The sequence below is a fragment of the Alosa sapidissima genome, chromosome 3, assembly GCF_018492685.1.
Source record: "Alosa sapidissima isolate fAloSap1 chromosome 3, fAloSap1.pri, whole genome shotgun sequence".
Taxonomy (NCBI): Eukaryota; Metazoa; Chordata; class Actinopteri; order Clupeiformes; family Clupeidae; genus Alosa; species Alosa sapidissima.
This window is the reverse complement of record NC_055959.1, coordinates 28,839,240-28,864,098: the sequence shown is the minus strand read 5'-3', so window position 1 is coordinate 28,864,098 and position 24,859 is coordinate 28,839,240. Positions and strand designations below refer to the sequence as shown.

Sequence of the window (24,859 nt, the reverse complement as noted above, 5' to 3'; positions counted from 1 at the left end):
ATAAAAGTCCCAGCCATATCTCATGCATTCAGCATTATATCTCCAGAACGGCTTGACGTACATGCTTCAAATTTGATACGAGTGTTTTTATGGACTCAAAGATGAAGTGAGTTTATGTTGGAGGTTGAAGGTCAAATTTCAAGGTCAAAAACACCTTGAGTGTTATATCTCAAGAATGCCATGTCACACAAGATTCAAATTTGGTTACTCCAAAAGCACCTTTGCAGGTATCACAAGGTCAACAGCCCCACCAACACCCTAACCAGCAGATTGCATCCCCTCGTGTAATTCCTCGGAATTGCATTTCTAGTTTGAATATTGTATTCGAAAGGGGAGGCAAAGGAAATACACTTGGTGGAGTATTATATTTTTTAAAGTCACTTAATTGTTCTAAAAAGCCTTTCAAACGTGTCAATGACGTCACTCATTAGCACAATGCTAGCGTGTTATGGGCAACAACGACCCAAACTGTAAGAAATCAAAAGGACATACTGTAAGTACTCGTTCATTCAACTTTTGACCTATAACTCATGTTGAAGTTATATAAACTACAATCAAATCTGAGATTTGTCAACGACAAATAGGTGAAAGAGACAAATTTAGCCGTCTAGCTCCATTGACTCCCATTCATTCTGCACTCATGGCGATCACCCCCAGTGGAACTCTGGTGGAACTGCAACCAAAATTCGGTACAATGGGACTTAATACGGAGTAGCCAGGCTCTCCGTAGACGGGCTCTGATGCACCCTATCGGTACCGATCCACTTGCACAACACTTCATTTTGTCGTGTCGCATTCCACTCTAGTCCTATGGGTGACATCAAGCAACTTTAACGTGCCCGCAAAGCATTCCGGGAAGGCAGCGCTGCATTTAAAATAATGTCACGCGTCAAAAAGCTGGCCGATGCCCAGCTTTATGCAAATGAATCCGTTGAACGCGAGGCGGCTATCCAATGAAAGCACAAGGTTGTAGGCCCTTTGTACTACCACAACAGTGCCTGTGAAACTTTGGTTCCGCTTACAAGACAAACTAGAAAATGTAATTTCGAGGAAATTACCAGTGCATGAAAATATAAACATACTGTATATTAACATAAAATGCAAAACAAACTTTTATTTGATAACAGTTGGCAGAAGTCATAGTTGATAACAACTGACAGTTGAAATGGCTGAACAGTTAAATAGTTGAGTAGTTTAAATAGTTAAATTATTTAATAGTGAATTATTGTAGTGAGGACATTTATTTTGAAACAGTTGTGGGCAGAGGAAATAGTTGAACAGGATCTGTAGAGCCAGATTGTATGTTTAAAGCCTGAGACAGAGTATATAGTTTAAAAGTTAAATGTAGATAGTGTAATGGATGTTGATAGACAGAAAGTTGAATGGATGTTGATAGGCAGATTGTTTAATAGATGTTGATGGGATAGTTTAATGGGTAGATGAGTGAATGGTTTGAAGAGGATGAATGGATAGAAAGTTGGATGGAATGTGCCTTATATCCTTGTAGAATGGAGATACACAGAGAGAGTTGGCCTAATTGAGCAGAAAGCAGTTGATACAGGTGCAATCAGTTTAACTAGCTTTTTGATGGGACCTAGTTGAGCAGCTGGAAGTTGATACAGGTGCAAATCAAGTTAATTAGCCCATTATGATGTCATAGTCCCCATACAAAGTCTATGGGGAAAAATAAGCTTGTTTTTTATTAATATCTCAAAAAGTATAAAGTTTACAAAAGTGAAAAATACATTCCTCAAGTTGTGGGATAAATTGTATATGTCTCTCATTGAATGTTTAGTATACCTTACATACATGTAGTGAAATCTAATTGCCATCACCCTACTCTGATCCTTGTGTCTTTTGCAACTCCTAGGTTAGAATGTTTAGTTAACTAAACCCTTGTATCAGCGTATTTGGGTAACCCCAGGATGCGGGGTCATGAACATTTCTTATCTTTGTCAAAACACCAGATGGTTAAGTGGGGTTGTAAACATTTCGTATCTCTGTTAAAATACTAGAAGGTTAAGTGATTAATGAAGGGCGACAACTTGTGATTTTCCATGGGTGTGGGGTAAGGTATAAGAGTTGGCTTCACCCACAGATGTGTGGGCTTGTTACTTTGACATTTCATGTGGCTAACATTCTCCCGGCGTCGTGAATAAAGCTGCAGTCTCACACCAGTTGTCTTGGATTAATTTGACCACAAAGTCTCCTTTTCAAGACCTACGTTACAAAGTTTGAACGAAGTTTCTACGTTAAACGGTTGAAGCTGAATTAGACGTAGAAATTTGGTGGGAAGAAGAAGAAGAAGACTTCGGATAACAGAACAGTGCATTTTCATGCACTGTAATAATGTTTTAACAATCTCTTCCACGACCACCCAGTAGGCCATAAAACAAATGAAACTAGGATTTGGATGAATATATTGACTGTTGGTGTTTCTGGTGAGGATTTGAGATTGCATTGAGTAGTTCAAATAAAACAGGATTTCGAAATGGCTTGCATAGTTTGTTTAGGCTATTAATGTGTTGTATGTACATGCCTAAAATTGTGGTCCATTTGTGGAAAAACACTTAGATACGTTAAAACGAACTGAGTATGAGCTGGTAACTGACATTTTAAACAAAACGCCCACACACGACTGAACATGGGGAGGCAGCGCGACATCTATGCCACACGACAAAATGAAGTGTCGTGCAAGTGGATCGGTACCGTAACAGCACAGGTCGCAAAGTAGCAAAGTGACGCATGCGCGACTCACATCCGGTAGCGACTCACATCGGGGAGTGACCATAGACAGTAAAAGAAATGGACGAACAGACTCCGTCGTTTTCAGGGCACTGAGTCAAATAGAACGATTTTTCAGTTGGTCCCCCCAGTACTGCGCAGACTCACACTTAACTTCGTGACGTTAGCCATCGAACTGAATCTTGTAACTCATGATAGACAGAAATTCTTCTCACACTTCCTTCGCCTTCAAAGTCATCAAAGTTAAACATTTATTCATGTATTATTATTATTAATATCATCCTCACCAAGTCGTGTTAATGTTGAAGCTACCATACATGATCATCTTCAAAAACAGTCATGCTAAAACAAAACAAAAAAGTTATAGCCTTGAAGCTAATCTTCTTTCCACTTTTCCGACCTACGGTCAATCCATCGAAAACCTCTGAAATTATTAGTGCCGTTTAAAAAAAAATTAGGTTTACTTTTTTTTATTATTATTAGGTTGCCTCTGTGTAATGCTTTACCTTAACATACGGTTGTGTATGCTAGGTTTTGCTTACGAGTTACCGTCAGACAGTAAGGTGGACTGAGCTTCTTATCCAAACAATACGGTTATCTCCATAGACATAATATACATAGATGCCGCATTGGCTGCTGGAAACAAGAAATGCGGCCGCCATCTTGGACCTGTCATACTCCTCATTGCGTTGCAGCAGAAAACACAAGATGACAGCACTGTGCAGCATGTTCCTGCTCAAATCGGCGGACCATACTCGGGGGGATTTACTTTTCACAAGTAAGATTTAACATTACCGTACTATTGGTTGTATTTTGTATTTTCGAACAATGTGGCCTGTATCATAGCTACATGTATGACCTTTGCAGCAAAAAAAAACGCGTGAAAATCTGTTCGGTATTCAGTGAGATATGATTAATTAAGTGTGCTGACAGCTCATTGCACCGGCCAAACAGATTACACTGAGTGGAGTGGATGACCGGTCCAAGATGGCGGCTCCAAATCTCGTCAGCGCTAGTAGGGAGCATAGACAGTAAAAGAAATGGACGAACAGACTCCGTCGTTTTCAATGGGAGGGCACTGAGTCAAATAGAACGATTTTTCAGTTGGTCCCCCCAGTACTGCGCAGACTCACACTTAACTTCGTGACGTTAGCCATCGAACTGAATCTTGTAACTCATATGATAGATACACAGAAATTCTTCTCACACTTCCTTCGCCTTCAAAGTCATCAAAGTTAAACATTTATTTATGTATTATTATTAATATCATCCTCACCAAGTCGTGTTAATGTTGAAGCTACCATACATGATCATCTTCAAAAACAGTCAACAAAACAAAAAAGTTATAGCCTTGAAGCTAATCTTCTTTCCACTTTTCCGACCTACGGTCAATCCGTCGAAAACCTCTGTAATGATTAGTGCCGTTTTTAAAAAAAAATAGGTTTACTTTTTTATTATTATTAGGTTGCCTCTATGTAATGCTTTACCAGAGAGGGTTAAAGCGGAGCTAGTAATCAAGGATCTTTGGCTTTACCTTAACATACGGTCGTGTATGCTAGGTTTTGCTTATGAGTTACCGTCATAGACCGTAAGGTGGACTGAGCTTCTTATCCAAACAATACGGTTATCTCCCTACGGCGCGAAAGAGAGATTACGTCAAAGCTAGCTTCCCTCCAACCGAACAAGCTAACCATTTTTCTTACGGGTAACCAACGTTACAGACGAGGTAGTGGAGTCTGTTTTGCCTTTGTAGTGTTTATGTGGATTACACAGAAGCTACAATATCGCCACAGGATATATGTTATATGAAGTTATGGTATTTCAAAAAAATCCTAGAATGAATGGACTTCTATGGGAGTTAGCAGAGAGGTGGTCCCTCCAGCCTACGTCGATTCTTCTACTTCCGGGAATTCGCCTGCCCCCTTGGTAGGGAGCAGCGGTCGATGCGGCGTCTATGTATATTATGTCTATGGTTATCTCCCTAAGGCGCGAAGAAGAGATTACGTCAAAGCTAGCTTCCCTCCAACCGAACAAGCTAACCATTCTTCTTACGGGTAACCAACGTTACGGACGAGGTAGTGGAGTCTGTTTTGCCTTTGTAGTGTTTATGTGGATTACACAAAAGCTACAATATCGGCACAGGATATATGTTATATGAAGTTATGGTATTTCAAAAAAATCCTAGAATAAATGGGCTTCTATGGGAGTTAGCAGAGAGGTGGTCCCTCCAGCCTACGTCGATTCTTCTACTTCCGGGAATTCGCCTGCCCCCTTGGGAGTGACATCGGTACTGTATGAGTGCTACAAACTGGGAAATTACGTCACGTTCGCGCGTAAAGGCGGGGGTAAAAATTCTGGCGCGCGGGATTGACAAACGGGAAGAGTTTTCAAATAGAGAGGGGGAGTTCTAGCTACCATAGACGGTGCTAAAACAGAGGGACCAGGTCTTGTTTTGGTGTCACACAGCTAGTTAGCAAATATCGGTAAGATTGTTTGACGAATGCCACATTTCTTCGTTACAACACGGCTGGCGACATGTTTTCATTGATATTGTTGTTTCAGTTGTCCCTGGGCGCAGCGGGGAGATATATCTGATAGCTGCTAGCTATCTTAGCTAAGATTACTGTCAAGTCAGTTGTTGTAACGTTAGCTCTGTAGCATGAGTTAACATTATTGCTGATTAAAGTGCATTATGACAATAACGTTACGGGACAAAGAAACTGTCTGCGAGAAGCTAGGCTTTCGTCCCGTCTGTAGATTGGATTGCTAACCGTTTAGATTGCTAACTTAAGCCATGTGTAGAGCTCTACTACTGTATACCACATCTAGCACAACTGAACTAAACAATGACCCTGGCGCACTCTGTAGCTACGATCAAAAGATTATGATTTTAATAGTATCAATCTACAGATAGTTCTCGAAAAGTATCTTTTTTTAGTGTCGAAATATATCTGGTTTTATGTGGACGGAAGGTCTAAAACCTAGACTGTATAAAATAGGCTAAAACGGGAGTACTTCTGCATATTATGTACTCGGCTTAATGTAAACAGGACTGGTGGTGGTCGCAGTCTGTAGAATGTTTAGAAAACCAACTTGCAGTTTGACAGCCTAGACATTAATTGAAAAGAAAGACTTTTGGACACGTCAAACTCGAACGACTCAGTGAAACCCCCAACAAGAAAGACTCATAGCTGATCTCGAGTCTTGGACAGACCTTGCTAACAGGCAGAATATTGTTAAATATTAATGGCAAACCGTTACACAATTTTCGCCGCTATTTAATGTGTAACACATTTAATGCGCTTCAACTGTTATACTTGCATTGCTGACATCTGTGGGTGTGCATGTCGGGGGGGGTAGGATATCAAGTCTTACTAACCGCGTTGCTATGTGAACAGTTTTAATTTTCTCTAGATACAGCAAGGTCGACATATGACCTTATCTTCCGGCTGGGCATGGCACGGCCAATGGGGGACAGTCACCGCCGGTTCTTACAAACGATGATGAGCAATGGCATTATTGATGGCTCTCAGGCCAAGGCCTTACATAAACACTGCTGTGAAGTTGCTGGTGGTAAATAACTCCCCCCCCCCCCCCCCCCCCCCCAGCAAAAAATAGTGTACCTTTAGTCTGCTATACTATCCATTCAATGTCTTCTCTTTGTCTAACTCATGCAGCCAACTATAGTCAGGACAGATTGGATGAGTTCGTAGATGTCATTAACATGCACCTGCAGCCCATGTTCATGCATGTCAGAAAGGGAATGTCAGAAGAAGATGGTCTTCAGTATTATGCTTTGGTAGGTAAAATAGTGGTGTATGTGTTGTGTTTGGTAGGTTGTACGTGTGCGTGTGACCACTGATCTTCTCAAATCTGTTGACATTCTCGTAAAGGTAAATTTAGCGGAGACGGATGTGACCCGCATGTCATCTGATTATGCTGACAATGAGCTGGAGCTGTTTAGGAAAATAGTAAGTTATGTGTTTATTTAGTTCATGACTACTTGGTTTATTGATTGCGTTCTGACTGTTGCACTTGCACCCATCTGTGGAAACCCACCTGTAATTATGAACTGCCGTCCTGCTTTCTCAGATGGATTTGGTTGCGGAGTCCGAGAATGGCACGGCCTCGTCTACTGACATTCTGAACTGTGGCGACGCTCTTCTGTCAAAAAAGCTAAAGAAAAAAGAGACTGAACAAGTTTTGAATAAGTTTGTCCAAAATAAGTGGTTGACTGAGGTACATTTCCCTGAAAGGCATTTTGTACCTATTTAGTGTTCTAAAAAGCGTACCACAACGCAATAAAGTGCTATAAACTGACTTCAGTTGTGCCTTGTCTTGGCAGAAACACGGAGAATATTCACTGAGCACTCGATGCATCATGGAAATGGAACAGTACATGCGTACCCTATACCAGGATCTCATCAAAGACTGTCATGTTTGTCATAACATTGCCTTCCAGGTAAGTGACAATGCTAGCACTGAATCAAAATGGTGTTTCATGCTGCATGAAGCTGCATGCATTAAGCTATTACCAGTTGTTTGGTTACAGATTGTCGTTTGAGCAGCCATAGTATTCCCATTTGCAAAATAGGATCCAGTTGTATCCAGTTTTCGAAATCACCAAAAATCACACTTGTTAATTGATTTCTGATTTGTCAAACTGTAGGAGAGAGTAGCCTGATTAAACCCAGACAGACCTGTTAGCAAATTTTAATTTGCTCTGCAGGCCCGCCTGGAGACCATTAAAACTGATTTCTAAATTACCAAAAACCCAGGAACCAATAACAACTGCTTACCTGGCATAGGGCGGGCTTTATATGACAGACAGAAGAGTATAGTTAGCAGCACTGACTGCATCTATGGCATCAGTATTATGTGATATGAATGTGTATTTTCTTTGGAATTGAGTAAACAACTGCATGTAAAACCTTTGTTCACATAAAAGATGTATTTGCTATACTTCCAAAAAGACCGAAAGTGTTTAAGGGCCTGTGTCCACCAAACACGTTTTTTGCGCCGACGGCGGCTATTTTCTATACAAATCCTATGAAGTTCAGCATTCACAGCGCTCCGCGCCCCTGGCGGAAAAAAAGCCCTCAGCGCTGACTCTTTTCCCGCGGCGCTCTGAGCGCTGAAAGTTGAAATCTGTTCAACTTTTAGAACAGCGCTGGGCTTGTCAATGTCACTTCTCTCTTGCTAGCCAATTGAAATCAAGGAAGAGGCGGGACTTACACTTTCAACAATATTGGTAGTGGCAGAGGAAAACTCAATCAGCCAAGTCCTATCGTGACTAATATTAATCGAAATCATATTTAGCGAGCGGAGTCCTGAACGATTGCTGCCATTTCTTTTAGTTAGCTAGTTAGTTAGCATTAGGCAACGTTCCAAAAAGACGTGCTGGCAGGCGGTTTTGGTAACATAGCAACAATAAGCACTTGACCGAAGCGCTCTGAAAATGAGCTTGAAGGCGCTGTCACCGCAAAAAACACGATTGGTGGACACAGGCCCTAATGTACCAGTTTAAATTTAATTTCACTGCTGGTTACGCCCCTTTGAAATCAGAAGTGAATGAAGGGCCCCCAAGACCCATTCTCAATCTCAAGTTGATAAGCAGTCTGGTGTTAGCCAGGCTAATAGTAGAGAGGAATGAAATGAGACTCAGTACATTTTTCAACATAGCTGCATAGATACAACCCTAATAACACTGATGTAGCTGAAGTAGTTTAGTATTACTTAAACTGGTTGACTGAACAAATTATACACTGCTCAAAAAAATTAAAGGAACACTTTGAAAAAACATCAGATCTCAATGGGAAAAAAAACATGCTGGATATCTATACTGATATGGACTGGGTAATGTGTACTGGGTAAAGGATGGCACATTATTTTTTGGTAATGAAAATGATCAACCTACAGAGGGCCAAATTCAAAGATCCCCACGAAAATCAATGAAAACAGTGGAAAAATTATGCGACAAGCTAGTCCATTTTGCCTAAATTTCATTGCAGCAACTCAAAATGGTACTCAGTAGTTCGAATGGACCCCACATGCTTGACAATGAGATGGCGGATGGTGTCCTGGGGGTCTGCTCCCAGATGTGGACACAGCCATCATTGAGCTCCTTGAGAGTCTGTGGTGCAACCTGCCGGTGTTGGAAGGACCAAAATAGTGCTGGGCGGTATACCGGTTCACACCGTATACTTTCGTTATGATATTAATTTTTAATATACTGGTGTATTTGATTGCACAACGTTTGGAACGCTGCGCCGCACGACAGTGTTTCAGACGGCACTTTTTCACAAAAATAATTCAGTGGAAATGCATGGATTCCAGTTGCTGCTACTGGAAGAAACTGGAATCCATGCATTTCCACTGAATTCTTTTTGGAATCTGATCCCTTATCATACCTGTTCATTCTTACTCCTTGCTCGACTTATCGTGACTAAATTCAAGATGGCTGCAAACGTTAAACTTCGTGAAGATACTGTCTGTATAAATCGTCTTGTAAGTAAACTACCAGTGCTTTTTCAAAGTTCTCAATGTCTCGTTTTAAATGTCAGGGCCCTAGGAAGTCTACCAATGAAGTGTGGAGATACATTGAGCCTCGTAAATGGGTGTAAAACAGTGATTTATTTGCATGGCTAGCCCGATGCCGAAGCACCACTACTGAAAAAGTTGTTGGTAGCATCGGCTAACTAGCGCCAGATTTTGGAGTGCAGGGGACAAGTCGAGATGGGCTATGAGACATACGTTCACACTCGGTATCATGTTTCAATACACTTTAGGTCAATATCACACCGGAATTCTCCTTTAACTTTGATGACACCAAAGCAGGTGAAACTGATTCACAACCCCCTCTGTTACGTAACTGGCCAGACCAATAGCTTACAAGTTTGATAACCTTGATGCTATACACCTATGAAAAAGTGTTCCCTTATTTATTTTGAGCAGTGTATTTATACTGATAGACTGAACAGCAGCGATCTGATGATTTCTCTCTCTCTCTCTCTCTCTCTCTCTCTCTCGGTCTCTGTCTCTGTCTCTCTCTGTCCTGTGGTGGTCAGTGCCAGATGTGTGAGAATCCAGACTGTGGCATCAGGATGCACTTGCCCTGCGTGGCCCGCTATTTTAAAGGACGCAGCGACCCTCACTGCCCCGCCTGCAACGAGTTCTGGCCCCACGAGATCCCAGGTGAAAGAAACACAGAAACAGACACACACGAGTACTGGTGCACTTGTGTGCTCCAATGTGCATGATTGCTTTTGCATTTTCCTGAAGTAATATAGAGAATAACATGAATATGCAGTTTTAAGATTGACTTTGAAAAATGCTGTGAAATTATTATTGCTATGCTAACAATAATAATTTCACAGTGCATGTTAGGGAATCACCGATCCAACTTTTTCATTGCCGATACCGATGCCTGGGCTTTGTGTATCCATTGTTGAGTTAATAAACCACCGTGTGGAAAAGACTAAAGGCATCAGGCCTGACTTAAAATATTCTTTCCCTTACTAAACATTACTTTCCTAGGACAAAATCTAACAAAATAACACTAAGGTAAAAATGTAATGTATTATTACTATATTATTACCCAGAGAGAAGAAATACTCTTTTCTGATTGGCTGGCGGGGTGGCTTTTAATTCTGAATAACGGGACACCTATGAAGTAGATCTGGTAAAAAAAAAAGTTTAATCACCGTTCCATATCAGTGCTTATGAATGGTAACTATAACAACCATAGTAGGACAACGGTTGAGCCTGGAGGCAGGCTTCACAACAATGGAATCAACTGTAAACAAGCTAACTGTCCATACTATCACTGTTATAGGGCCAACAAAAGTTGTACAACAAGCTGAACTAGTGGGCTTCTTTTTAAACGGCCTTCGAGGTGTGTCCAGTTGTACGGAATTAATGGACTTGGGCGGAGGGGAGTTCTTTGACAGGACACCCCGGCGGCCGTTATCCCTTACTTATTATTATTATTATTATTATTATTATTATTATTATTATTATTATTATTATTATTATTATTATACTATTAAAAAACAATTGTGCACCAGCAGCAACTTAAATCTAACAAGCAAACATAAAACACACAAATACATAACAACTTTCTCCCACCAAAACCAGTTTTGTGTAGACAAAAATCCCATATTAGTGATACATTAAAACACCCCTGCCAAAATGGTTTTACCCGCGAAACCCCTCTATTTACCCATAGTGTATAGTATAGTATATATACTCTCTTGATCCCGTGAGGGAAATTTGGTCTCTGCATTTATCCCAATCCGTGAATTAGTGAAACGCACACAGTGTACACACAGTGAGGTGAAGCACACACTAATCCCGGCGCAGTGAGCTGCCTGCATCAACAGCGGCACTCGGGGAGCAGTGAGAAGTTAGGTGCCTTGCTCAAGGGCACTTCACTTCCCCGTGGCCTACTGGTCGGGGTTCGAACCGGCAACCCTCCGGTTACAGGTCCGAAGCGCTAATCAGTAGGCCACGGCTGCCCCACAAATAGTGGTATGGTCCCTCGGTTTCCCCGCGATGAGACTGCGCGATGAACTAAGAAGTTGACACGGGAGTTTCAATGGTGGTAAATGGTATATGAAGTTGTAAGTTTTAACTAATAAATGAGAAGTTTTTAACAGCTAGTGTGAACATTTGCATTTCTTGATACCAGGAACAGTATACAGATAAGAGATGAAAATTACAATGTGGTTTGAGTATTTTGTGTTGGTTGTCACGCATTAAACGTGTTGACTAAAAATGCAGCAAAAATGCATGAAGATCGTAATTAATCAATGACAAATGGTAGTTAATAAAATAATGAATAGTAAACCACAAATATAATGACGGGCAGACTGTAAAGACAATGACGTGATGACAAACACAAGAAGAAATGTCTATTTAGTGGCAAGTGTCTGGTTGCGTGTCACAGCTCAGTCTTTGAAGTTGAAGTAGGCCTAAATTCGGATCGGCCCATGGATCTGCTAATTTTTCCGATCCCCGATCCAGCTATTTTGTCAATATCGGGCCGATATCCGATCCTAATATCGGATCGGTGCACCCCTAGTGTATGCGTTATAGTACTGTGCAGGCCATTGCTGGTTAATGGGTTTCCTCCTCTCAGTCGTGTACCATGTACCACCCACGTTCAACTGATGCCCATATAAAAGAGTCTTGCTTAACTTGGGCAGTTTGTTGCATTGATAAGGAAAGTATATTGGTTGTCTGACTCTGCTGCTGGCGCTGTCCTTGTGTCCTTCTGGTGTCTAGAAATCCACAGGCCTCCGGCCTCTCAAAGTCAGCCCCTTTCTGCGAAAGAGAACACAGCGCCCAGTTCCACACCCTCGACGTCCCGTGCCCGCAGGTCCAGCAGACGGCTATAGCCTCATCTGTCACTACACCACACATCTCTACTGCACCACTGTGGCCCTGAATGTTGGTTTGTGTTTTCTTGACCGGTAAAACGGCATAAAAGTTGGCAGACAAAATGACCAACATGGACACATGATGGAGTTAAATGCCTCCAGGCAGTGAATCTGTGTGCAGTACATTGTGATGTTCCACTTTTGAATGTGGAGGTTTTGTGTTTGACAATTTGACTTTTTATATCATTCCGATGCTTACAAATCTAAATCAGTTAATGTCTTTAATTATTGTTTTGATACAAGGCAGTTCATGTTTTAAGTAGTTTTAAAATAAATAAAGGTTATTTTGAATGTACTCTTGTGTGTACACGGATATGAACAAATTTGGGAAAAATTTGCTCACGGCTGATTTACATTCTCTCTCCAGATGTTTGCATACATTCAAAACCGAGCTTGAGTTTTAGAACACAAGAAACATTTATCCTAGAAGGCCTGTTTTTCCCTGTTGGGTAAATTCAGCGGTTGATTTTTGCATTGTGCATAGACATTTTACATTTTTTCAGCAAATGAAACTGAATATAGTGTTTACACCTGGAGAGACTGTAGGTCTGACACATGAGGATCTCTGATATTCTGCGTAACGTTGGGTGTATCTCTTCCATCTAGCTGGATGATGGCACTTCGCCACGGTAATCTAATCCATGCGAGTAGCATCTTGTACCATATATATCAACTGAACAAACCAGACACAGAAAAAATCCTTGAGGGTACTGGATCCACCCACTCACATATTTTACTCACATATTTTTGGACTACATTCAACACTTGTTGAATGTAGTCCAAGTTCTGCATGCTACATAATCACATACCAAAATTCCAGTGGCTACTATCTTTTGCATTGTCACGGCACCAGTTTCATGTATCAGATGTGTAGTGGTTATTCTAAATACGTGGTTCCTGGGTAAATGAACTCAGAGTAAGTATAAGTATATATACTCTTTTGATCCTGTAAGGGAAATTTGGTCTCTGCATTTATCCCAATCCATGAATTAGTGAAACACACTCTGCACACAGTGAGCCCGACGCAGTGCGCTGCACGCAACAACAGCAGGCAGCTCACTTTCAGCCACTTCCTACTGGTCGGGGTTCGAACCGGCAACCCTCCGGTTACAAGTCCGAAGCGCTAACCAGTAGGCCACGGCTGCCCCTCAAAAGTAAGTAAGAGTAAGTGGTAAACCTCCTACAACAGAAGCCCTATGGCATTGTTTTGTTAAGAGAATGAAGTCATATACAGTAACTCTTCTATTAAGAGGTTTACCACTTACTCTGAGTAAGTGGTAAACCTCCTACAACAGAAGCCCTATGGCATTGTTTTGTTAAGAGAATGAAGTCATATACAGTAACTCTTCTATTAAGAGGTTTACCACTTACTCTTGAGTTAACTTACCCAGGTTTAAAAAGCACAGTTTTATCACGCACATCCAAAATTCATCCAGGTGCAGGATCGAGGATACGGTTACAAGACAGAGTGAAGATCCGCACACTGTAGAGCTCCCATTTGAGTATTTTTTTATTTTATAAATAAAAAATACTCAAATGGGAGCTCTACAGTGTGCACCTTACCCAGGTTTGTCACTAAACCACATACTTGGAATACCCCCCAGGATGAAAGATAATACAGTACACACACAGAGAATCACTAAACCACATACTTGGAATACCCCCCAGGATGAAAGATATACAGCACACACACAGAGAATCACTAAACCACATACTTGGAATACCCCCCAGGATGAAAGATATACAGCACACACACAGAGAAGGATGGGGTATCTGCAGCTCTGCTTGCTGGACAGAATGGGGCAGTTTAGAATGTGTGCGCGCACAGCGGTCTCTCCCATTCTTCTTACAACATTCACTTTACAACTCAGTTATCATTAATTGTAAATAATGAGTTATACATGTGACAATAAATAGATATGAGTGACAAGAATATAAGTTATACAATATAATAAGAGGTTCATATAGGCAGGCCTTCTAGATTTACACTATGCCTTTATCATAGGCATAGGCTTAACACATAGGTCATACATAGAATGAGTTATAGAAATATAAAATGTAATGCATATAATAAAGAATATAATAAAATATATATAGTGGCATCTGATATACAATATGTAAATAAGTGACCGAACCAACATTATTTAAAAAAAAACTGTTAGACATTTCATACCAGGACACACAATGGGGTGGTTTAGAATGTACGCATGCACAGCGGTCTCTCCCATTCCTTACACCAGTGGTTCTCAAACTTTTTCTGTCATTCCCCACTTTTCAATTTTCAAGCCCCACCTGACCCCATCACCCTAGCAAAATGGTGGTTCCATGTTACATTTCCTGTCTTGGTCCGCAGGATCTGATGATGTTTTAATTGATGTCAGTCTGTTTATGACTCCAGTGTTTGTGTTTGGCTATTTTGTTTAGAGTCTATGATCTTCCTTGTTAAAAAAAGAAAGGCATTAGGCACAAAAAACTAATTTCCTCTTGTCCTTCGCGCCCGACCTGTCATGTCTCTATTCCCCTAGTTTGGCGTCACTTAGAAATTTAAATTCCACTCTATTGTAGACAGAATAAAAAAGGTTCTCCAATGTTTTTTCAGTTAGCCTTTTAAAATGATATCAGGTTAGTAAACAGAATGTGCCTTTGGAACATTGGATGAATGGTTGCTGATAATGGGCAATGTAGATATTTCATTTCTTTCTACAACAGTCGAGGTCCCTTTTGTAATTATGTAAGCATATTATGTAATCTGAAAACGGCTGCCCTGATTAAAAAAAACAATGCAACTGATCTCCGCTGGTATTCTGTCTATAATGGAGTGGAATGGAAAGTGACCCCAAACTTTTGACCAGTAGTGTATTTTATTGGATACTATTAAATAAATAAGTAGCCTAATGCTGTTTCTATCGGGAGAAAAGAATAGTGGCTTACCCCTCACAGCATCCACTTTGCAACTGAGGATTGCTGTAAACACTGGTTGCTTAGCAACATTGTGCAGCACTAAAGCACACAATATTATAGCAATTTCAGTATATCAATAGTAATGTGCATGGATTTGATGAAATTCACCTAAAAGATTAAAGAAAATATAGACAAAATAAAATATAAATATAAAACATACTCTCATGAATATATCACAGCAACATGTAATGTTCTCAAACTGTCTGATGTTCATTTGTGTGCTAAAGTTTCACTACAAAGCCAGTTATAGCCAATATTTAACACATGTTTCAGCAGAGTACACATTTCCTTTCAAAAGCCAGTTAGATCACATTGTAGCACCAGAGTCACAGGGGAAAAAAAATACACTTTATTTACATTATTCTTCAAGAGAAAACCTCATAGATCAGTGATTTTACATAGTGAGGCATTTCTAAATTCATGAAATAAAAAGACAGTAATTGTCACACTGCAGACGGGAAGATATTTGTCCAGTATCTTTTCAAAACATATGTTATACCCATGATTTGATTATTGATATTATTATAATGTTGATGCATTAATGCAAAATGCATTGGATGTAAAAATCCATTAGGATAATATATACAAATTCTCAATGAATAGGCTAGTTCCTGCTTTTGAAGCATGTCTTAAGATACTACTTACTTAAAATGAAACAGAGCTGACAGTCATGATCTTAGACGAACTGACATTCAATCAGTACAATCTCATAGTCTACTGGATGAACAGGAAACTGCTGAAAATAAAATATAGCATAACATAGACACCTAGTGGTCAGAGTGGCAGCTGCAGCCACAAGAAGACCACTTATATATAACAACTGCATAAATGGTAATCACTTTAAAGATTGGAGTGTAATGTTCATTTGATAAGGTGCTGGGTTTCAGAAAAGACTAGGCCTATTTCAGCATTTCATAAAAACTACGCCACACATTTTACCGCTGTGCAAATCACCAATCCTGCAAACATGGTGTTAAAGCATTAGCTGGTTGAGTCTAGGTCAAAGCCAAAGCCTAAGCTACTGACATACTCGGTAAAGTTAAACTCTTCCACTGGAAATGGCACATCTTTCCACTTCTTATGAGACTTGAGACCACTGTCCTCTGGTGTTTTGATAGAGAAGCTCTTAATTTGTATGCAGGGAAGAACAGCCACTTTCTTAAACTTGATCTCCATTCCCCAGTCCTGAGGCAGACAAAAGGAAATGGGGTTGGATTTACTGTTTATGGAAGAGTGCTGTCAATGCCAGCCTCCACCTACAAATATTCACATACACCTCTAACTAGACACACGTTGAGTGAGTGAGGGGGAATGGGGTAGAATGCATAATAGAATATACAATATAGCAGTGGTTCTCAAAGTGTGGGGGCGGGCCCTGCTAGTGGGGAATAGACATGACAGGTGGGGCGCACATTTGTGCCTAATGCCTTTCTTTTTTGACAAGGAAGATCATAGATTCAAAACAAAATAGGCACACACAAACATTGGAGTCATAAACAGAACGACGGATGAAATCATCAGATCCTGCGGACCAAGAAACGAAATGTGCATGGAACCAAAATGCAAAAATAATATTTTAACATTACCATTTTGCCGAGGTGATGGGGTCAGGTAAATGACAAGGAAATGACAAAAAAAAGTTTGAGAACCACTGCAATATATAATTTCTAAATATTTCTTACATAAATTTACCAGAAAATAGAAAAAAGAAATGATGGTATCAGAATAGCTTAGTAATTTAAAACTGATTTGCAAACACACACGCACACCCACAGACAGACAGACACACACACACACACACACAGCCGTTGATGTACCTTTCTACATTTAGCACAGCAGATCTTCCGTCCAGGCTCCCAGTCTTCAAATTGCTTTCCAAAGTTTATTTGTCCTCCCACTTTGTAGTACATCCTGACACACACATTTAAAACACAAAATGACACAAATTGAACACACCCACATACCTTATGCACTGTAACTACACATTGTCAAATAAATTGTACAAAGACTGAAATGCTATTGAAGTGATTCCTAAACCTCTTCGGCATGACCCACTCTCCCGTGTACTCACTCAAAGGCTTTGTTGACAATGACATGATGTGAGTTCTCTATGACTCTGACGTCGTTTCCGTGGGCGACCGGAGTGAAGCACTCCCGACAGCAGAGCTGTACCTGGTCGGCCGCGAAGCGACGCTTGGCCTTATCCCTCGTCTGCTCCATCACACGAGATAACACAGCAACCTGCTGGAGCTCCTTTATCTAACACATGAAAGAGACAGTCTAATGTACGGGGCTAAGGACTTATCTCTTATTTCTCCATCACTTTACTCTTTGTCACACACACATTTACTCTCTGTCAACACACACGAGTTCTTATTTTACTATCAATATAGAGGGGTTAATGTTCCATAACGGACATCATGACCCAGGCCTGTTTCCTCCAGCACTACTTCAGGATAGTGGACTGACCTTGCGCCGATACTCCAGATTGTTCACTTTCTCCATGAGTTGCACTTTTGCGACAGCCTTGCTGGTCAGCTCCTCAAGGTACTCGTTGATCATCTCCCTGCGGACCTCACGGCTTCCCTCAGCTGCCACCACCGAGTACACACTGTCCTGAGCTCTTGCTCGGCCCCGGGCCTGCTGCTGGGCAATCTCATTGGTCAGCAGCCCATAGCGGACCACCATGTTGCACTCTGGGATGTCGAGACCCTCCTCGGCGACACTGGTGGAGATGAGCATGTTGTAGACGTTGTCTCTGAACATGGAGATGGTGTCTTTCTGCTTGTTCTGCAGAAGCAATTACAGACAGCAGTCACTCCTATGTTATAGAGATAGCAAATACACAGGAAACAGACAAACAAACTATACCTCCATATCTCCACCATCATATACAATGATCAATATTAAAAGAATTGTTATCAAATTATTTTCAGTCATACACGGTACAACATGTTCAATTCTGCTAGTGCTAATGGTTAGAGGTGTGGAGTGGGAGTACTACTCGTGAGCAGGGTTAGTTGACCAATTCCTAGGAAAGGAATCCTGTGGCATCGCGAATCTCGTACCTGGGTCATGTGAGTATCGCCAGTGCCTGCGCCGACCAGCATGGCAGCCCTGATGTTGGCGTTCATCAGCTTGGCATTGGCACACACCCAGTCTAAGAGACAGCGGGTGCCCTGGCGCGTCTTTGAGAAGATGATGCACTTTGGGGGTTTTGATTCTCTTTGGGGGCTATGATCACTCTTATCCTCTTCGAGGGCTTTAAACTGATCTAGGAGGGTCTGCTCGAGGCGGACCAACTTGGGGTTCTCAAAACGCTTGTCAGCTGCCAGAAACTTCAACTCTGCATGGTTTTCTGAGGAGGATCAGAAACACAGTCATCATCAATCAACTCCTTGCTAATTTAACTGAAGACAATGTACTATTTTGTTTTAAGACTAATTACTGATTTCCAATGTGTAAACAATTTGTTTTTTTTATTCCGTTTTGAATAAAACTTCCAAGACCAAGTTATTGCTCTGACCTTCGAATAGTCCAGACAGGAACAAATCCGTTCCATCCAGAGCAAAACCTTCCTTGGAGTTGTAGAACTCCTCAAGGACTCTTAGAGCATCCACCATGCGAATGGTGTCATTGATGAGAAGGGCATCATTGTACTTTCGCAGGTGGATTGCACACTGAGACAACAGTCTGTTCTTTTTCATCACACCTGACAACAAACACAGATGTACACACACACACACACACATTCAGTCATTTTGCATTGTTTGTCAAACTCCAACTAAACTGTAGGTGTCACAATGCTCTTGGGTGCTCCTTGTTGGTGCCCCCCGCCCAATCCCAATCCTCCCCCACCTTTCTTATGCAGCCCTTGCCACTTAATCTACTAAACCCCTTCTACTGCACTTTTTACCCCCCCCCCCCCCCCCCCCCATAAATGCACAAATAGGCTGACACCAGACATAATTTCACTGCATTTCTTACTTCCAGTAACTATATGCATGTGACAATAAACTTCCTTGTATCCTTGTATCCTTGTATGATATGTGCCTCTCACCAATCTTCTCCAGCTGCACCACATCACCCTCGTACTCCTGTGTTCCAAACTGCCGGAATGTGATGAGCTCCTCCGCAGACATGAACTCATGGATCATTGACATCAAGCTCTTCAGATGCTCCTCAAAGGGGTCCTAGGGCAGCAGACAGACAGACAGACTTGGCTAAGTTGGGTGTTGTGCTTAGTTCCTGTGTGCAGGGAAAATACACTACCCTGAGGTAGGTGTTATAGCTGTAGGAACTACAGTTATAGGAACACTCATGCAAACAAACAAAAATTATAGGAATCACAGCAACAAAAAAACTCCAAAAAGTTCCTCCGGTGCGAATAGCCCTTATAGACGGTGTCAGGATTTGGGTTCACTTAGGATGACTGATGCAGAGAGGTGAAGGTCAGAGAAAAGAGAAGAGTGGGAGAGGCACACCTGAGATCTTTTGTCTGCAATATCGTATCTCTTCACTGGCCTGGGGACAACCTTTTTCAGCTGAGGCTTGTAGTTCTCTGTTGAGACGATCACTGAATCCAGATTTGCACATATCTGCAAGAGAGAAGGGAATACAAAGTTATATGGCTCAAAGAGGCAAGTAGCTCCAGTTTAGAGGGGATAATGCACACGCACGCACGCACGCACGCACGCACACACACACACACACACACACCTGTAGTACATGTTTTACAGCGTTGTCGAGGATCTTTCCACCTCCTGTCCCTGGTGATGCTGTGAGGCCCAGGATCTGGGGTAGTCGTCTCTCGCCCTCGATCTTGCGCTTGAGGTAGTGGCCCATGATCTTATTATACACACTATCCTTTTGCGTGTGGTGGCACTCATCAATGATGAGCAGTGTGAAATCTGCACACAGAAGAACAAGATCTTAGAAAACAAACATCTACCAACATGCTGCCTCCTCTTTATCCAGCCTGAATGACTGATCTACAGTTATCTGGCACTCCTCCAATCACAGATCGGTGTAGTGGCTTTATAGGAAATCAGAATTATACACCAAAGGGTTTAAACGCATTGTTCCCATTTTAATTTAGCAATAATTTGTGGCCTGAAATACAATCTGTTTTTATTCTGTCTTAGAACATGTAAAAAGAAAAACCTGTATGCCACATTAGTCAAGACAATATCAAATACCTAAGTTCCCATGTGTGTCTATGTGTGACAGGAATACTCCTTTATGCGTCATATGGGCCAGATTCAGTATACCATGTGATTAACATTCGATATGTTTGACATACACCATATAAATACATCACACTGGTAACGTTCATCCTCTAACCTGTGAGCTTTACGTGTTTCTCCTCCTCAGTGTGGCTCAGGCCGTTCTGGAGGATCTGCGCTGTGCAGATGACCATGTCCGAGTCCCTGACCACGCACCCAAAAAAGTTCTTCTCCTCTGAGTCACCACTGATGGCCACAACTTTGTACTTGTTCAGGGGTGTGCGAAACTCATTATTATAGTGCTGATCAACTAGGTGCACCTGTGCAGGAACAGAGACATATTCCCTGGTGTGTCCAGTCTTTTTGATTCAGAAATATGTTGTGCAAGGATTTTATTCCAGTAATCAATCTTGAAAGTGTTTCTGTAAAAATGAGTGCTGTATGGGAGAACGGATGAGGAAAGAGAAGTAGGACACTTAGCCTGAAATTCATACCTTATTAACGAGGACAGCCACTTTGGCATTGGGTGTGGTGTCCAGGTGTCTCTTAGCAACGAAAACAGCAGCGCGAGTTTTTCCTCCTCCTGTTGGCAGCCAGATGATGATGTTCTCCCCCCTCACAGCCCGCTCAACCACTTCAAGCTGATAGTCTCGAAGCCCTAAATCCTCCATCTGTCACGGGCCACAGGGAATGCTCTTAATGCATGTGTGTTGGGTAAGGGGGAGTTAAGAATTATTTGACATTTGGAATCAAATCTCATGGTCAACAAAATGTTTCATAATTAACAATTTTATTTTAATTATAAGAATTGCTGAGGGAGTCTAAAAAAATCCCTCACAGATCATCAGGTGAGAATGCCTGCAAAGTATTTAGAACACAAGCATACATAAATTGTAGCTCAAGTCAGCTTGAAAAATAACAATGCAATGAAGTTGCATGAGAGATGAGGAGGCCATGTTATAGGATAACTAGTAAATACTCAATTCAAAATGGCTAACAGTAACTTCTGAATTCAAATCCAGGGCATCACAATTTGTCAGAACAACACACACACATTTGACAGACAAATGTCTCTGCAGCTGAGCAAGAGGTTTGTGACGCATCAGAGGAAAGGGGGTTGTGAGGAGCTCAGAAGGAACGCCCATGGCAGGATACGCCACTTAGGTCCATCAGAGGTGGCTGTGGTGCCATGACATTTTGCCAGGGGAGTTTCCACTCAGTGCAAGATATACACTGTTGATGTATAGGCATCTAATAAATGGTAGTAGACTACTGGAAGCAGCGAAGCCATTTACCATGATTATAAAGACACGACAATCAGTAATCACCTAATGTAGCTGATTCATAAATGTGATGTCTGATCTGAGGATACATGTCAAATCCTGTTTCTGTCATAATTCTGTTTTCTATTCACCATAAACAATTATAAACAACAAGTGATATTATATAGAACACAACACATACAGTACAAGTGATGACAACATGAATCACAGGACACATAATGTTTTCATAAACAAAGTTTACAGTTTGTTTCTGTAATTCCCCATACCATACAATTGATTCTTACCAAGCTGCTGTGAAAGTCAGATATATTCCTCTGAACCCCATTAGAACCAGGTGATTTAAAAACCTGTATGCTGACTCCAATGGCAGCAAGGGTCGCAGAACTGACCAATACAAACTGACCAACTTCTAGTCATAAACTCTGTCCAGCACACTGAAAGAACCACAGCTAGATTGCCAAACTAGTAAACAAAAGACTGCCTTAATGAGCTCTCACATGCACCCGGATCCTAGTTCACTGTCAGTCAGTGTCACGCTGTGAATGATATTCTTACCCTTTCTGATTCACAGATGAGACAGAGGGGACTCGGATCGCCAGTTGGACTCTCAGGCTTGAGGACCAAGCTGGTTTCCTTGTGTGTTTTATAGGGACCGTCTGCTCGAGGTTGTCAGAGAAAACGAAACTGGTAATGACACACAAGGGGCCCCTGCAGGGGAGAGTGGGACGGCCGGCGAGCTGAGTCACACCAGGAAGCGACAGAGTTCTGCTACAGACCATCAGATGTTATCCACTCATGAGCCAGCTGGCTAAACACCCACCAATGATTACATGACAGAGAGAGAGAGAGAGAGAGAGAGAGAGAGAGATAGATGTACTCTTTTACCTGAACATTTCGAGTGCTGAAAAGAAAGAGAGAGAGAGAGAGAGAGAGGGATTGAAAACAAGCCTGTTGTTGCGGACCAGAGGGAGCCCTAAGAGGGCCCCACTCTGGCCTGCCGTCGTATAAGGAAAGGGAAACTTAGAATCACTCCTTTCATCAAAGTAAAATGAAACTGTAACTGCTAGACTGTGACATCGAGAACACAGACATCAACTTAACACAGACAATAATTGAACTGAGTTTATAGCCTACTGTTTAACAGCCATTTAATCATTACTTTCACTAATACAGGAGCTGAGTTAGTGTACGCTTTGTGTTTCTGTGAAAGACCCACAGGCATTGATCAGCACCTAAAAGTGAATCTCTGTTCCTTAAAATGACAGGCCTATTTAGACATTTTGTAAAGAAAACTCCAATTGATTCAATGTAACTCTACATCTATTTCTCCTTTAAAAGTGCAGTCAGCGACTGCACAGGAAGTCAACAGTTGTTTAGGTTTATATTTAAATGTATTAGCAGCCGCTTTTGTAAAAAAAAAAGCCCCCTATTTTTTAACCAAGGACCAACCAAAACACAGCAGAAAGTAGCTCACCCCTCCCTTTCAGTATTCCCAGAGAAACTCCATGTATGGTTTTGTTTTTGTTTGGGTGACAGGCTGCCCCCACTTTGTTTCCAGTTTTCGGAGCCTGGGCTGCCTACAGAGACCAGCAGGGTTTTTACAGTGTACTCACAGAATGAGCAGCTATACTGCCCTCAGAAGGCAAAAGACCTTAACTCACCAGAGTGTGAAACTGAGAAAAATTACTTTAAAGTTATCTTAATGTCCTGGCAATTGAGCTATAGGTATAATATTGTAATTGTCACACTTTGTAGTGTATACCTGTCTTAATCTATGTACAAAAAAAAATTACACTCAAATTTGACCTTTGACCTTATTTTGGAAGTTACTGTGTTCTGCCTTAGCATTGGTTGAAAAATGACAGTCAGTCATTCTAAGGCAAAAGACCTTAACTTCTATTTCATGGCACAATGTCATGATAATGATAAGTTTCACTTAAAATTCAAACAATATTGACCCTATTTGACTGACCAAGAGTAAATGCCTTTACTTTGTCAACATAACACTAGGTCAGTTTTTTTCTCTCTGTATTTCATATACTATGTACCACACAGGCGGTCAATTGATTGACAGGCAGCTTAAAGCAGACCCATGGGGGCATAATGGAGTTAGCAGTTAGCACTGCCCCATACCCTCATGGGTCTGCTTTAAGCTGCCTGTCCACAACTTGGCCTATGTTGTCTCAAATTGTCTCATTCTTATTCCTATGGGCTGCATGTGGTGAGCTTGAACAACAGGACTAATGGGTCAATTTATACCAGACTTACACTTAAATGAAACCTGACTTGTGATGCAGAATTAAAGCACGTGTGTGTGTGTGTGTGAGAGGGGAATGAGGCCTGACCCCCTATTCTTCATCCTCACAGTCATTCCGCACAGGTAATGACCTCCAGAATGAGCCTCTGGTAGCTGGCATCAAGGGTTTTTCAAAATCTCCTCTTTCTTGCCCTTCTCAACACTGAGATTTTGAGCTCTCAAGGTGGAAGGTATGCAGGTTTTGAATTTCTTTTGTAGAAAGTCTACCTCCATGAAGTCTTCTGCGGTATGTGACGTTTTGACCCACATGGACGTTAAACCACGCTGCAGTTTAATGACTTTGAGGGTCGCCAGTCGGGGCGTTTTCTTTGTCTTTGCCATGGAATGGCCATCCACCCAGTCCCTGATGGCCTCATTCTTAAATTCCATAACCTCCATCTGCTTGTTGTTGGAATTCTGGACAACGGCCATGAAATCTTCGAAATCATAAACCACCCCTCCTGGTCTACGTTTCATCTGTTGTTCCACGCCATGATGCACGCTGTCAGCACTCATAAAAGTGTGACCAGGCTCAAAGAATTTCAACGTGATGTGTTCTGTTGAAACCAGTGTGGAGTTGACTAGTGACACAAGAGAGGAGAAGAGGCACCAGTTCTTATTTTGGGCACTGCAGTTATCAACCCAGTAAATGATATGCTTGCAGTCCCTCTCCTTCTCTAGCGCCATCACATACGCAGACGTGATCTCCTTAGCACCTCGCCCTGCTATTCCCTCATGCCAGACAACAGAGATGTTCTTTTTCTTATTACTGTACCTTTTCCTCCCACCGATGCGAATGTCTCGTGATAGAGACTGATGCGCCAGACAGGTCAGTGAGGGAAGGCCCTGGTTCCATCAGTGAGAGAGGGATGGAGTCCTCAAAAACTGCTTGGATGGCATCTGGAGTAC

At 41.6% G+C, this 24,859-nt stretch overlaps 2 protein-coding genes across 4 annotated transcripts; one reads left to right on the top strand and one right to left on the bottom strand.

Moving 5' to 3' along the window:
* The first annotated feature begins 5,087 nt into the window (after nt 1–5,087).
* On the top strand, nt 5,088–12,480 carry nsmce1 (NSE1 homolog, SMC5-SMC6 complex component). Of its 2 annotated transcripts, none has more exons than XM_042087417.1 (8): nt 5,088–5,228; nt 6,144–6,318; nt 6,423–6,544; nt 6,639–6,716; nt 6,838–6,984; nt 7,091–7,207; nt 9,813–9,939; nt 12,031–12,480. In XM_042087417.1, exons 2-8 carry the CDS (start codon nt 6,201–6,203, stop codon nt 12,141–12,143), a joined length of 822 nt encoding a protein of 273 aa, XP_041943351.1. In that variant the 5' UTR covers nt 5,088–5,228; nt 6,144–6,200; the 3' UTR covers nt 12,144–12,480. The 2 variants fall into 2 exon arrangements, with proteins under 2 accessions (XP_041943351.1, XP_041943352.1); XM_042087418.1 differs by having other exon boundaries at nt 5,099–5,228; nt 6,150–6,318.
* A 2,992-nt stretch (nt 12,481–15,472) lies between these two features.
* dhx58 (DEXH (Asp-Glu-X-His) box polypeptide 58) lies at nt 15,473–22,346 on the bottom strand. Of its 2 annotated transcripts, none has more exons than XM_042087053.1 (12): nt 22,210–22,346; nt 20,866–21,042; nt 20,490–20,691; nt 19,866–20,056; nt 19,631–19,744; nt 19,207–19,339; nt 18,673–18,858; nt 18,215–18,504; nt 17,616–17,936; nt 17,218–17,405; nt 16,964–17,057; nt 15,473–16,331 (listed from the first exon to the last, which is right to left on the bottom strand). In XM_042087053.1, exons 2-12 carry the CDS (start codon nt 21,040–21,042, stop codon nt 16,128–16,130), a joined length of 2,100 nt encoding a protein of 699 aa, XP_041942987.1. In that variant the 5' UTR covers nt 22,210–22,346; the 3' UTR covers nt 15,473–16,127. The 2 variants fall into 2 exon arrangements, with proteins under 2 accessions (XP_041942987.1, XP_041942988.1); XM_042087054.1 differs by lacking the exon at nt 22,210–22,346 and adding an exon at nt 21,939–22,139.
* Nucleotides 22,347–24,859: the final 2,513 nt, after the last annotated feature.